General features: G+C 46.3%; 1 protein-coding gene across 2 annotated transcripts; it reads right to left on the bottom strand.

Moving 5' to 3' along the window:
* Window positions 1–1,482: 1,482 nt before the first annotated feature.
* Window positions 1,483–10,834, bottom strand: LOC123426383 (uncharacterized GPI-anchored protein At1g61900). 2 transcript variants are annotated; one of them, XM_045110204.1, is made up of 8 exons: window positions 10,658–10,834; window positions 10,232–10,441; window positions 9,532–10,116; window positions 8,778–9,023; window positions 8,615–8,626; window positions 2,409–2,552; window positions 1,947–2,006; window positions 1,483–1,872 (listed from the first exon to the last, which is right to left on the bottom strand). In XM_045110204.1, exons 1-8 carry the CDS (start codon window positions 10,707–10,709, stop codon window positions 1,793–1,795), a joined length of 1,389 nt encoding a protein of 462 aa, XP_044966139.1. In that variant the 5' UTR covers window positions 10,710–10,834; the 3' UTR covers window positions 1,483–1,792. The 2 variants fall into 2 exon arrangements, with proteins under 2 accessions (XP_044966139.1, XP_044966140.1); XM_045110205.1 differs by having other exon boundaries at window positions 1,947–2,000.
* Between the last annotated feature and the right edge of the window lie 3,842 nt (window positions 10,835–14,676).

Genomic DNA, 14,676 nt, shown 5'->3' with positions numbered 1-14,676 from the left:
GTCCGCACTCGTGCATCATACGGGGCGTCGGAGAATGAGACTCCGCCTCGCCAACGTCCACTAATTGAGCCGTTTAAGGCGTCCGTGTGGGTTGTGTGTTTTTTATCAGTCATTAATTGAGCCGTCTGTCCGGACATATGAGACATATGAGGGGTAGTTGACGAGCCGACTATAGATGCTACCCCAGATAAGATTTTTGTTTTTATATTGGTATAGATGTATATGCTTTGAGTTTATCTGCTGACCTGATGAATAAACAAAGGAATGAAACCGTAAGCTTCACCTGATGCTGTCCTAACTGAAAACAGTTTGAATTTTATTACTCTTGTGGAATGAGATGGGATGGCCCGCACAAGAGTGTTGTGGTTGAATGGACCGACGTGCACCGTTCTGTTGAGTGGGCTCCATTTTCATTTCCCATTGAGGGAGGACTGACTCTGAATCCGGACGGATGTGGACGTGACAGGAATATTTGCCTTGGGAAGCCTCGTCGACGTCGTGCTCTGCTGCTAAACTGCAATCATCTCATCTCTTTGTCAAGAGGATTGTAGCCAAGTTGGGTGATGAGAGTGTCATGGCCTCTTTGTACTGGGAATCCATGACCCTTTTCTGGACAACGAGCACACAATCGATGATGCCACTAGCAAATGTCCAAGCTAACTACTCAGTCACAACATGCATCTTTTACGTATAAACTCTGGTTGGTGCTGTTGATGGAAGTGACCACCGTATAGGGGGTAGGGGAATATATTGCAGGATGGTAAAGTACAAGAGGAACGGATGCTAAGTACAGTATTAATTAGTACTAGTAGCTGATTGATGGATAGGTGCCTCCGCTGCCGTGTTAGTGTTCCTGCTGTGGGCTGCAAGGAGATTTGGATCAATGCCCAACCCCTGATTATTATAACTACTAGTTCTACTAGTAGTTACCTGTATCTAGACCACGCCTTCCCAGGCTCATCATAGCGTGTAGCAGCTTCCACTGAAAGACCACTGGTTGTCTGTCTGATCTGGTCCCCCTGTGTTGATGGCATTATATACTGTACGTGTGTGCTTGTTCTAATCTCACCCAGGGTAATCAGTCTGTTGCATCGGCATGGTTTTCATGCACAAACACTGCAGATGGACTTTGATTATTGATTACCATGAGTGGGATTTGTATCAGCTCAGGGTTGATGGTCTGTATTGGCACATATGCATACAGTACCTCCTAATGAGTCAGCCCAATTATTCAGACAACGCAAGCTGATACTTATATTTTTGATTAATTGATGCTGACACAACAAGTAGATATATTTTTGATAAATAAGCCGCATGAAAGTTTTTTGTTTTAAATCAAAACCAGCCAGACACATGAAAGTAGATGAGCTGCAACAAGATGAAAGATCACAGGAAAGGCTCCCGATATCCATCTGCCAAAACAGTGTTTCCTGAGCCGACTTGTCGAGGTCTTCATTACAAAGAACAACAAAACAAACGATGTAAAGGTGAAGGAAAGATAAAAATCGTTCATAATGTGACAAACCATTAGACAACAAAATCCAAGTCTATTCAAATTGTCATGCGGAACTATGGCCCTCCTTTCTCACTACTCGCTATACAAAGGCATAATAATAGTACTGTAATAAATTAGAGTCAGTGTTACATTCTCTGTCATTCTGTGGCTTACAACAAATTAACTAGCTACCAGTTACAATGCTTTGATGCGATGACCAAGCACGCACAAAAACTCCGCGGTTCACAGTTCCAATCAGCTCCCCTCAACCTGGATAATTTGACAAACTAAGGTGGACTAGACTTGTAGTAGAATAGTGGCGACAAGGGCGACAAGGCAAACGGCTAGGCTAAGCTCCAGCCTGTTGTGGTTGACACCTGAAAAAAAAAAGGATACTCACTTTTACAGGCCCCAAGATGCACCAGAACGGAGAAAGAACATTCGAGCTTACCGTTCTGCGCCGACGTTGCCGCAGGCCTCTCTGGGATTGTAGGACCAGGAGCAGCTGCCGCTGACAAAATGACCAAAAGTTAAGTGAAAGCCTAGCTTCAATAAAAGCAACAAAAACCGTAGGAAGCTTGTGACGGATTGCAACTGTAAAGGTACATTTAAGTACTCCAATGCCACAACTACTTGGCTCAGCTGTTCGCAGCACACAGCTTTACAACCCAGATGAAAGTTGTCAAGGTACAAACAATTTAAAATTAATATAAAAAGGCATAAGATATTAATTTCATTTCACGTTATGTCAGCAAAAGAGGTTAAAATATTACAGCAGGTTTAGATAAGTACAAGATTTCAATTTGCAAGTAGCCTACTCTGCTGAATAGTTTAAATTTTCAGAAACAACCAGAAGAGATCAAGTATGTAAACAATTGTATAATCAGCACCGTAGGTAGAGAACATAACATACATTTATTGCATGTCGAAGCCGATGCTTGCAAAGAAGGCGACCATGGGGCAGCTATGTTATCATTCAGATCACATGTGAAACTAATCCCAGAAGAAGGGTCAAAGGATGCATCAGAGGGCATACTTGGAAGAAGGCATCCAGATTCTGCATCCAACCACAAAGCACGAATCAGCAACAATGAAATGAATCAAGCCTAGTCTCTCATGCTGTTTTCAAACTTGTGGTGTGAAATTCAATGTAACTAGTAAGGCCTAAAATTGATATCTCAACCAGTCTCGGCAGTATAACAGAACTAACTGGCACCTAGGCAAAAATGCACATCACAGAACTAATAGGTAATGAAGAGCTGTATTGGTTTCTTCTTAGTAGGAATTAATATGAGCATATTAAGACTCCAACTTCTATGTGTCCTTCCATCTCTGGATGGTGGCAATTGGAGTCCTCTCCCCGACTGATTTGAGGCTAACTAAATTCTGTATTGAACTGATTCATACTGCTATTTTTAGTCAGAACTAATTCATATCGCTGATTACAACAACAAGACGTTGGGGCAGGCTAGAGTTGAAACCCATAAAATCTTGAAACCAGGTCATGGTTCTGGTCTACGCCTCGGGCGGCTCCTCACCTTAAACCCTAGCCGCCAGGGTCACCACCACCTCCCTCCCTTCCCTCCGCCGTCGCCGGAGGACGCCGCTGGGCTAAGCCCCACAGCCAACGGAGATGTGGGGGTTCTCCTCCCTGGCTCGTGCAGGAGGGGGTGGAGCGGGATCTCCCCGCGCAAGACAGCGCGGTAGCGATCTGATCCATGGCAGCACAACGGCGTGCTCTGGGCGGTGGCGTGGAAAGGGCGTTGTGGAGGTCCGGGTTGGCCAGGTCCGGCCGGGTGCATGCGTGCGTCTCCTGGTCTCCTGGCCTGGATCATGGGGCAGCGACCCTGGAAGATGGCGGCGGGTGAAGCTCAGGCTACCCGCAGTGGCATGGCATGGTGATGTCCCTGGCCAAGGCGGAACTCCGCCGGTGATCCGGTGGCTTTGGCTTCGGATTAGATCGGATCAGTGATGGTGACGAACATGCGCGGGATCCTTCCCCGCGGCTCTCGTGGTTTGGCGAGGTGGGGTGGCAGCCCTTCCCCCGAACTCCAGTGGCGGCACACGCAGGCAGTGGTCGGTGTGCCAGGGCTCCCACGGTGGCAATGCTGCTACCGGTGGTCGCCGGATCTAGGAGGGGAGTCCAAATCTGGGGCTTTGAAGGTGGTCTTGCCGATGCCCAAGATATCGGATGGATGCTAGTGGGACAAGATCCGGGTGAAAACCTTGTCTACGGCCGGTGGCCAAAGCCGGTGATGGTGACACCCTTGGGGGTTTCCTTCTTGGAGGCATCATCGAGGTGAAGTTTCAGCCTCCTTCCGCTACCTCCAGGGGAAACCCTTGATCAGTCAATCAGATGATGGCGGCACTCAGGTGTCGTTCCCCCGTGGAGGCGTCATTCTTGGAGGTGTGCATTGGCTTGTGGGACCAATGGACGGCTCCAGTTGTAGAGCGGCTTCGTCTTGCACGAAGCTTTGATGGAGATGTCAAGCCATGCCTTGCCGAAAGGTGCTACATTGTGTCATGCATGTTCGGCAAGTTCTACGCACGACAGATCTTCCAAAGACTTCAAGCTGTGTCGGTTGGTGGTACTTGGCGGCATGGTGCTACGGCGTACTGGCGGCGACCGCGACCTGCTCGCAGTTTGCGCATAGGGAGGTGGTGTCTTTGGGCGTCGTGGCGGCGTCGACGAATGAACGTACTGGCAAGGATGATGTGGGATCTCTTTAGTGAAGATGGGTCAATGGTTTGATGATGGTGGTCGCTTCTAAAATATGTGCATGTGGTGTACGCTTTAGGTTTGCTGCACCGGCTGTAGATTCCGATATGTTATGTGGATGGATCGACGACGACACTGGTTTTAGATATGGGGAGCGAGAGCACTCCACATTATCGAGTTTGTAGGCGTGAGTGGTGGCTTCGGGTGGCTTGATGTATGTTCTTGTCAGACCTTTGTTGAATAATTAATAAGGATGGTTGTATGCATCAATTGATGTAGAGGCCGGGGGTTTTAACCTCCTTTTCCAAAAAAAAGTCATGGTTCTGGCACGTGGATAGCTAACTTCCACGCACCCCCGTTCAGGGCCGTCTCCAAAAATTCAGGGACCCTGTACGATATGCAAAATAAGGCCCATATATTTGCAAAAAATTGTATAAGTAATATAATAATGCATATATTGACTTAATTATATAGCCTTGAATATGTGTTATTTCATATTACAAGATCTGGCAATATTTCATGTAGTAATTCTAAATAGTATACGTAGTAGTACTGAAACAGGAAACTTTTGATTTACGAATTGTACTAAAACAATAAACTGTCATTTATGTCCACCAAAAAGTATCATCCGTCTTGTATTTCTTTAGAAAAATCATTATCCATTGAGTCTATTCTCACAAAATAAAATTCTAGTAGTGTGATAATTCTATTAATTTTGATTAAAATGGAGTACATGCCTAATCGAGTAGCATTGTTATAATGATTGCATTCGGTACGACAGGATCACCAAAAAAGAATCAGAAAGAGAACGATTGTATCAGAAAATCATCAAAACAACCCTGACCTAAATAGTTTTTTGTTCATCTATTTCGATTCCATGCTTATTACGGCTTACCTTGAAATATATTCTAGTCCGAGGCTGCTGCGGTAGAAAAACAGGCGATGACGACCGGACTTGCTGCGGGCGACTGCATGTACCCCTCGTCGAAGCAAGTAGGTGGCGCCTCTCTAATCTGTATTATCGATCGTGAAGTTGTTATTTTTTCGGTGAGAGAGGGATCGCCCGTGAAGTCGTCGACATGACATACAAGCACCCTCGGCTGTAGCAAGAAGGCCAAGTAACTAACTAACCTGCCTTCTTTTTCTACCTGATCTTTTACAAACAGGGCCGAAAGGGGCGTGGAGAAATTGGTACTAGGCCACCTGGGTTGTGTTGGCTGTGTATTAGTAGAACGAGGCCTCTGCATTCCCCTTCTTGCGCATTCGACTGCAGTTTTCTTCCGATAAAATCGAGGGATAACTAGCAGAAAAAGCAAGCCAACCAGCGCATGAACCGAACGTTTAATGGTTTTTCCTTCGATCGGGGCCCCCTACGATTTGGGGGCTGTGTGCGATCGCACCGCTCGCACACCCTTGTCGACGGGCCTGCCCCCGTCCATGGCTAGTTCTTTGGTGACATTCTAGTCGTTCAGATCTCTCTTTACGGACTCCTCCCGTGTCATGTTTGGCCTACACCGACGTCTCTTGACATTATAAGCACACTTTAACCGTCCGCTATGCACTGGCATTTCTGGAAGCCTGTCTTTTATATGCCCAAACCATCTCAGACGATGTTGGACAACCTTCTCTTCAATCGGTGCTACCCCACATACATCATCATTCTAGACCCTATCCTTTCTTGTGTGTGTATCTCAACATGTGCATCCCTGCTACACCTAACTGTTGGACATGTCGCCTTTTAGTAGGCCAACATTCAACACCATACAACATCGCAAGGTCGAATGGCTGCCATGTACTCCCTCCGTCCCAAAATAAGTGACTCAAAAATGATTCAATTTTGTACTCATTTTAGTACAAAATTGAATCATTTTTGAGTCACTTATTTTGGGATGAAGGGAGTATAACCTACCTTCTACTTTCGTGGCCTTTCTTGTCACAAAGGACACCAGAAGGTTGGCACCATTTCTTCCAGGGCCGGCTCTATATTTTTCGGGGCCCTAGGGCGAAGTTCAAAAATAGACCCTTGCGGATAATAAATATGTACACATCTATATAAATGTACGGACGTAAAATATTAAAGTTTACATCTACACATTTTTATTTAGAGACGTCTATAAATAATTGATAAGCGCTTAAGTTATGTCATATTATGACAAAAGAAATAAAGGAGTAGTGAAATATAACAAATAATATTCTCTGTTAGTTTGATTACTTCAAATAAGAACTAAGTTCTTATGAGTTGTACTTCAGTTCTTCACAAAAAAATACTTCAGGATCGTCATTTGAATTATGATCATCATCTTGTCCGGGTTTAGATTCTTGCCTTTGATTACCAACACTACTTACCACCGTAAAAAAAACCTATTTAAAGCACCTTTTTATGATTCAACTAGTTGATTCTCTTTTTTTTTATTTCTTTTCGCAGCATCGAACTTTTGTCTCGGTGGCATTGTAACACCTAAAATTGTAAAAGTAATCAGATCAACTGATCTAAGAGGACTAGGGCACTAGGCAAAATATGTAGGCAAACAGAGAGTGTTCAGATTACCTTGAGCGAATGGGCGATTAGGGACACGGATTCATGGCCTGGATGATCTCCACTGCAGACGCACCGCTCATGGGGTCAAGGCGGATCGTCGAAGGTGCAACCGCGCAGCGATGCAGGCAGGCGGCCGAGGCGACGAACGAATAGGCAGACATTGTGGAATCTGGACGATCGATCGATGCCTTTTTCTTTCCCGATCAGATGCATTTTCCTCTCCCGATCAGATAATTTTTTCAGTCCGTATAACAACAGAAGTATACATACACATATGCAGTGATGGACCCCCTCAAAACATGGGCCCTTGGGCGTCGCCCATGTTCGCCTAGGGCCAGAGCCGGCCCTGATTTCTTCCATCAACTTTGATTCGATGTCTCACATCTTCATCGATACCACCATCCTTTTGCAGCACTGACCCCAAATATCGAAAGGGTCCTTCTAAGGTATCGCCTGCCCATATGGCTGACCTCCTCGTGTCTAGAAGTACTCAAACCACACCTCATGTACTCAATTTAGTTCTACTAACCCTAAAGCCCTTTGATTCCAAAGTCTGTCTCCGCAACTCTAACTTTTTAATAACCCACATCTGACTATCGTCGGCTAGCACCACATCATCCGCAAAGAGCATACATCATGCGATATCTCCTTGTATATCCCTTGTGACCTCATCCATCACCAAAGCAAAAAAGATAAGGGCTCAAAGCTAGCCCTTGGTGCAGCCCTATTTTAACTGGAAAGTCATCAGTGCCACCATCACTTGTTCGAACACTTGTCACAACATTATCCCGCGTGTCCTTGATGAGGGTAATGTACTTTGTTGAGACTTTGTGTTTCTCCAAGGCACACCATGCGACATTAAGCATATTTTAATGTAGGCCTTCTCCGAGTCAATGAACTCCATATGCAGGTCCTTCTTTTGCCCCCTGTATCTTTCCACATGTTGTCATACCAAGGAAATGGCTTCCATGGTCGAGATCCCATGCATGAACCTAACTGATTTTTTCTCACACTTGTCATTTTTCTTAAGCGTTGATCAATGACTCTCTCCCATAGCTTCATTTTTTGGCTTGTCACCTTAATTCCATGGTAATTAGTACAACTATGACACCCACCCCCACCCCCCCCCCCCCCCTCGTCTTGAAGATTGGTACTAATATGCTCCACCTCCATTCTTCGGGCATCTTTATGACCGCAAACATTTCCAGTTATGAGATTACATCATTATGATCGCAAACATTTACTACAAGCCGATCAATCACATTTCCTCATTCTAATTTCCACCTTTAGGAAAGGGTAGTTTACACCCTTAGAAAAAATTGTGGCATGGTTCATGGGTGGCGGCATACTCTAGGGATAGGCCCTCCACCTACTTCGCCTCAGGCATGGTTTCCATCTAGGAGTATGACTTTGTTGGATGCCCGCTTTTGGTTTCCGTCTTGTGTATTTGTGTAGTCGTGTGCATCCTAGCTATGCAAAGGTTGGATGTGTTTCATTTTGCTTGTATTTTCTTGAAGCGACAATATGAGTCAACAAAAGCACCCTTTATCGGGAAAAAGGAGAAAAATATGACGACTACAAATTCCTATTGTTGACCTCCTATTAATATAATTATTTATTTGGCACAATGTTTTAACACACACTGTTATTTTTTATTAGACCTGGTAGTTTGAAATACAAGCATGGTGAACAGTGAAAATTGAATACGCAACATTAGTCACATTGCAAGTAACACCGTATTCGTCAAAGCATAATCAAAATGTGGTATAACACGCAAAATAAAGGTTCATATTTTTCTGAGAACAAAAAAATGCACACTAGCCAAAATATATATATATAACAACTTGAAATGCAAAATTACCTTGAGATCCAACTGCATGTCAAATCATTGGGGAGTCGGTCAAATGCACATACACAAAACAAAACCAAAAAGATCAAGAATTCAGTTATTACAGGTAGATAAGATGCAAATTAAAATATGACTCTACTGCAAGTATCTAAGTAAAACATACTATCCAACTTACCTTGAAGTGAGAAATCCTTCAATGTTATTTGGCATGAGCTATAAACATTCGTGCTGACATTCATAGTTTGCAATTTTGCCCCAAGGACCGAGGCACAATTCAAAGCTTGCAAATTTGTTATGAAACTTTGCTTTTGCAAATGAGATACATAACTGCCCATCGCCTTGCAGCATACAGTAATGTTTTTAACTGTACCACCACATTCTTTTGCAACCTTAGTTGTGTCTGGGAAGCTTAGTGGGCAAACTGGAAGGTTCAAATGAAAAAAATAAAATCTCAGCATAAATGCTGCTGCCAGTGAAGAATGAGAATAAATACTCACATGTTTATAAATAAATTAAAAACTAGGTGCAAATATCCAGGTATTGCACCTGTTCTTCAAAAGGCAGAGTGCAAGAAACATTTATAATCTGGCAAATATACATTCATGGCAATTCTGATGTACTAGTGCACTAAGTATTTTATTCTTTCGATCTAATTAATATGTTCAAGCCCTGTCACACCCAACACCTTGCTGGTAATGGCCCACATATTGTGAGAAAGTTGCATATTGCTAACATGAACATTGAACTGAAATACTCAAGCTCCTACCGAGTCACATGCTTTAACACAGCCAACTCCATATAGGAGCAAAGCATTCTAATTATCCGCTCTCATGTACACAATATTTAAGCTCGTTCTATAAGTGTAAAATGTGCTGACTGATGGGATGATAATCCACATTTAAGCAAGTTATTAGTTTGAATGTACGTACCTCCATTGACATTACAGTTTGATATCTGCCTGAGCATTTTGGTTGCGGATGCTGGCTCAAGCCTGCTGGATAACCATCTGAGTACGACGTTTCTGCAACTGTCAACTTTGGGACTGGCAGTTTCGCTTGTCAGCACGGCGTCCTTGGAAGAGATTTTGCGGGCAGCATCACTTATAGCGCTCTGGCATGTCTGGCTGCAGCACTCGTTAACAGGGTCAACCTTCCGGCAGGCCTCGAGGAGCTTTGATGAGTCGACGACGCTCTCAAACGCATCGACGGTGCTAACAGGGCACGACCCCTCAGTGGCATTGGAGAGATGGACGGAGCAAATGCTGTGGAGATCATCACTGGCGCCCTGGCTCATGAGCAGCTGCTGGACGTCAGAGAGACAGTAGTTGGCAAGAGTGGGATCCAAAGCGAGGGAGCCCGTCTGCTTGCTGGACTGTCCTATGAGGATGGTGAGAGTGGCCTGGAGCTGGGGACAGCAGATGACATTGGCGAGGAACGGAGCGAATGAGGCGAAGCAATCGACGGCCGTTGTGGTCATCAGGCCATTGATGGCAGTGAAGTTCAGTGAGCATTTGCCTGCATTGGGGGAAGGAACTCAGTTCGCACCTTAAACTGACACTGACAAAATAAGCAGTGCTGCTGCCGTAGATAGAAATAGAAATGTACTACTCCTACTAGAGTGAGTTGAGACCTGAGAGCTTGGGCGTAGAGTTGTTGTAGAAGGGCGCGAGAGGAGCAGGAGCGAGGAAGGGGACGAAGGGCTGGGGGGAACCGGTGGGCGAGAGCTCCGGCATGAGGCCGCCGCTATCAGCATCTTCCTCTGCGTGGTCGATCCGGTGGATCACCGGCGGGCTCTGAGCAAATGCCTGCCCGGAATTCTCCAATAGCAGACCATGTAAGCCTGCACATTGACAAATTGGCAGCGCAAATCAGCCGCTTGTTCCCGCAAACCCCTTCCTCCATGGCAGATCAAAATCGAGAACCAGCAGAGACGCAGCACCAGCAGTGGCTAGGACCAAGCATTTGTATGTCCGTCGGCTGGGCACACTTCAGTAATTTGCAAGAAAGGGGAGAATCGGAGTCTGGGTAGGCAGCAGATCAGCAGAGAGCTACTCACATAGGCAGGAGAGGAGAGCGGCCGCCCCCGAGAGCCGACCTGCGGGTCCCATCCACCGGCCGAAGCGCACGGCGAAGGCGGAGCGGAAGCGGCTGCGGCTGCGGCTGCGGCAACGAGGATGGAGGAGGAGGACGAAAGAGCAGAAGGCCGAAGAGGGAGGGAGGGAGCCGCTGCTTGTGTGTGAGTGTGAGAAAAAAAAAGGAAGCGGAGAAAGTGGACAGAGGGGAGCGCCCCGAATTGTTAGGTACACCCGGAATAAGATCTACTGGATTGTTTCAACGCTAGTAGTACTTCGAAAGACAAGAGAAATTCAAGATAGCAAACGTATTTTTTATTTTACTTTTAAGAAGAAAATGGCTTATAAGGTGGGACATGAACAAGTTTTGTCAACTCCTCCATGAGTCAACACTTGCTTAAGTCACCCGCTTTGAGTCTCTCTACTTTATTCCTTAGGCGACAAGTTGAGTACGTAACAATGTATTGTTCGGCGTGCCATGTGTTTCGTTCTATCGTTTGACCATATGATGTACAAAGATCCTGTTTGTTATTATAACTTATTAAGTAAATTTCGCCTTTTTGCCCCTAAGTTTCATGTTGTTATATAATACCCCATTGCGTTGATATTTCACATTTTACCTAGTTTGACCAAATGTTGTCATATAACTCGACCCTTTATCTCCGTCCTTGGATCGCGGCTTGGCCAATCATCAGCGTCGCCCCTCGGGCTTAACAGAAGGTGCGTTGAAAAAATCAAACCCAAAAAATCATCGAAGTAGTCAAGGCCCTGTTTGAAACCACTCAGATTATATAATCCAGTTTTTATAATCTATTTTGTCTTCAAACAGGACAGATTACGGTGTAGATTATAAAAACTAGATGGACAGATTATTAAAAACTCATAATCTACTCTACCCCAGCTAAAATCAGATTGTGGATTGCTAATGATCCATTATCCTTGTAAAGTTGGAGTTAATTACATTTCTACCACCGCCACCCTCCTCTTTTAAAAAAAACAGAGGGCAGACAAGTCATTATGCAATGTAAAATCTGAATTACAGTTTATATAATCTGGCCTTCAAACATGTCCACCTAGATTATTTTTATAAACCAGATTATATAATCTATCTTCATAATTCAGATTATTATAATCTATTGTGGTTCCAAACAGGGCCTACGTCGTGTATGTAGCAAGCCAAGTTAGCGTTGAAATATGTGGCCTACTTATCAGTTTTGGGAAAAAATGAAAAGGATGAAAAGTGGCAGCATTTTGCTTAAATTGGACAAAAAAGTGAAAAAACTGCTAAATGGGATATTTCTTGTCACAACCGTGAAACTTAGGGGTAAAATGGGATTTACTCTATAAATTAATTAATATCTTTATTATTTTCTTTTGGCTGTAGCACGGCTGCATATATGCTTATTAAATGTTATAGTAGTACGAATATCCATGAAAAAATATTTTTGCAGTTTTATCAATGATCATGTTGGCATCGCATGATTGTAAGGATTTTACCTGTGAAGTTTATAATGACACTGCTTGCTGGTGTGGCAGATGCAACACAATTATCTTCCTGGAAGATTGAGATAGTCTATGCTCTGTTTTGAAACAAGCAGAATGATTGAATGGTACTTTGATCCACCATGGAAGCGAATGGTGTGAGCAAACGGGGAGTTTTGGGGGTACATGTGTTGGAGTAGACGTGAGGGAAGAGGAGTTGGGGGTGCTGGGAATTGAATATCAGCATCAATGCTCTTCAATACGCCCTGCCACCACGTTCCCTTGTCCCTGACGTATGGGGCCGTGCACGCGCAGTGAATTTCCCGCGGTCGCCACCCGTTGATCACTCAGTTTAGAGCATCTATTTCGACGCTCAAACCCGTCTCAAATATCCGAACAAATTGATAGATCGACACTGACCGATCACAAAAGTTTAACTCAATCAAACCTTATAAAAAAGTCAAATAACTGGATTGACCGACACTCCTCGTATCCAACACAAATATGGGGCGTATATAGGGGAGTCGGGGCGCGTTCGAGCACACTCGTTTGGTCCGCACTCGCTCGCGCTAGCCCGTCGACCACACATATATTCGTGCACATTCGTTCGTCAGATCAAATCCTAGCCACTTCATTTCACTCCCCTTCACTTCCATCCATCATGTAAGCTCATCTTCAATGATCTTCGGCCTTCTCCGGCATGGCAGACAGTGCATCTGAATCCTTCACCTCACTACTGGAATCCAAAAATTTGCCGTCAGCCAGTTCTTTACCGTCTGCTGGCTGACGGCAAAGAACCTCTTTGCCATCAGTTGACACAATACAGACGGCAAAGAACTGACACATGGCAAAAATACTATTTGCCATGTGTGGGTCCTTTGCCGTCTGCCAGCAGACGGCAAAGAGCCCCAGGGCAGACGGCAAAGGGGACGCCTGGGTCCCATGCCTGCCGTGTCCGAAATCCGGGGGCCTTTGCCGTCTGCCATACGGCCCTTTGCCGTCGGGGGGCGGACGGCAAAGGGGCAGCCCTATAACGGCCGTTACCCCACCCCCCTCGCTCACTCTCTCTCTCTCTCTCTCACCCCGACCACTCTCTCTCTCCACGGCGGCGAGCCCACCCCCCCCCCCCCGGCGAGCCTACCCCCCTGGCGACCCCCTCCCCGTGGGATCCCCTCCCCGAGAAGGCACCTCCCCTGCGGCGCGCCCCCTGCCGCCGCCGCCCCCTGCCGTCGCCGCCCCCCGCCGCCGCCCCCTGCCGCCGCCCCCCTGCCGCCACCGCCCCCTGCCGCACGCCCGCGCCACCTGCCGTCGCCGCCCCCTGCCGCCGCCGCCCCTGCTGCGGGCCACCTGCCGTCGCCGCCCCCTGCCGCCGCCCCCTGCCGGTGAGTTTTTCCTGTTTTTCTTTTTAAAAAAGTTAATTACTTTAGTTAGTTTATTAGGTTAGTTTTTTTATTATATATAGGGTAATTTAGTTAGTTTATTTGGTTAGATTATTAGGCTAATTAGGTTAGTTAGTTAGGTTAGAAGAAAAAAAGCAGAAGGAAAAAAAGCAGGAGAAGAAGAAGAAGAAGAGGAGGAGGAGGAGGAGGAGGAGAAAAAAGAAGAAGAAGAAGAAGAAGAAGAAGAGGAGAGGAGGAGGAGGAGAAAGAGGGGGAGAAAGAAGAAGAAGAAGAAGAAGAAGAAGAAGAAGAAGAAGAAGAAGAAGAAGAAAAAGAATAGAAGGAGAAAAAGAGGAGGGGGAGTAGGAGGAGAAAAAAGAAGAAGAAGAAGAAGAAGAAGAAGAAGAAGAAGAAGAAGAAGAAGAAGAAGAAAAAGAGGAGAGAGGAGAAGAAGAAAGAAGAGGAAAAGGGAACCCCGGCACCCCGAAACTGACCCTCGACCCCCGACCCCTGACGCCCGAAGCCACTGACCCCCGACCATCGACCTCCGACGCCACTGACCCCCGACCCCGACCCCCGACGCCACTGACCCCCGACGCCACTAACCCTCGACCCCCGACGCCACTGCCCCCGACCCAGACCCTCGGCCCACGACTCCCGACCCCCGACGCTCGACGCCACCAACCCCCGACCCCCGACGCCACTAACACCCGACGTCACTGACCCTGGACCCCCGACGCCACTGACCCTGGACCCCCGACGCCACTGACCCCCCACAACCGACGCCACTAACCCCCCGACCCCCGATGCCACCGACCCTCGACGGCACTGACTCCCGACGCCACTAAGCCCCGACCCCGACACCTCTTCTGCCTTGTTTTGAACGAGAAGGTGCTTTTCGGCCTTCCAGAGGCCCACGGGGTCATAGTTTTGTAATTATGAGTTAGGTCACATATTTTCCGATCATGTTAATTATAAAAACATTGTATTTGTGTTAATCGGGTGAATTTCAATGTGCAGTTGTTCGACGACCTCCACGTGCGTTGGACGAGCTCCGCCCTTGCGTTTGTTGGTGAGCACAAATGACTTCTCCTCCTACCCCCTTAATTTGCTCTGTCCCGGTCTTCGTGCCGATGAAACTT

This window comes from Hordeum vulgare, chromosome 2H (genome assembly GCF_904849725.1).
Source record: "Hordeum vulgare subsp. vulgare chromosome 2H, MorexV3_pseudomolecules_assembly, whole genome shotgun sequence".
NCBI classification, from domain to species: domain Eukaryota; kingdom Viridiplantae; phylum Streptophyta; class Magnoliopsida; order Poales; family Poaceae; genus Hordeum; species Hordeum vulgare.
This window is presented reverse-complemented; position numbering and strand designations above follow the sequence as displayed.

Coding starts and splice junctions, on each gene's coding strand:
- LOC123426383 (XM_045110204.1), bottom strand. CDS start 10,709: ATGGGACCCGCAGGTCGGCTCTCGGGGGCGGCCGCTCTCCTCTCCTGC. Junction 10,117..10,231: donor CTCTACGCCCAAGCTCTCAG/GTCTCAACTCAC, acceptor CCCCCAATGCAG/GCAAATGCTCACTGAACTTC. Junction 1,873..1,946: donor GGCAACGTCGGCGCAGAACG/GTAAGCTCGAAT, acceptor TTTTTTTTTCAG/GTGTCAACCACAACAGGCTG.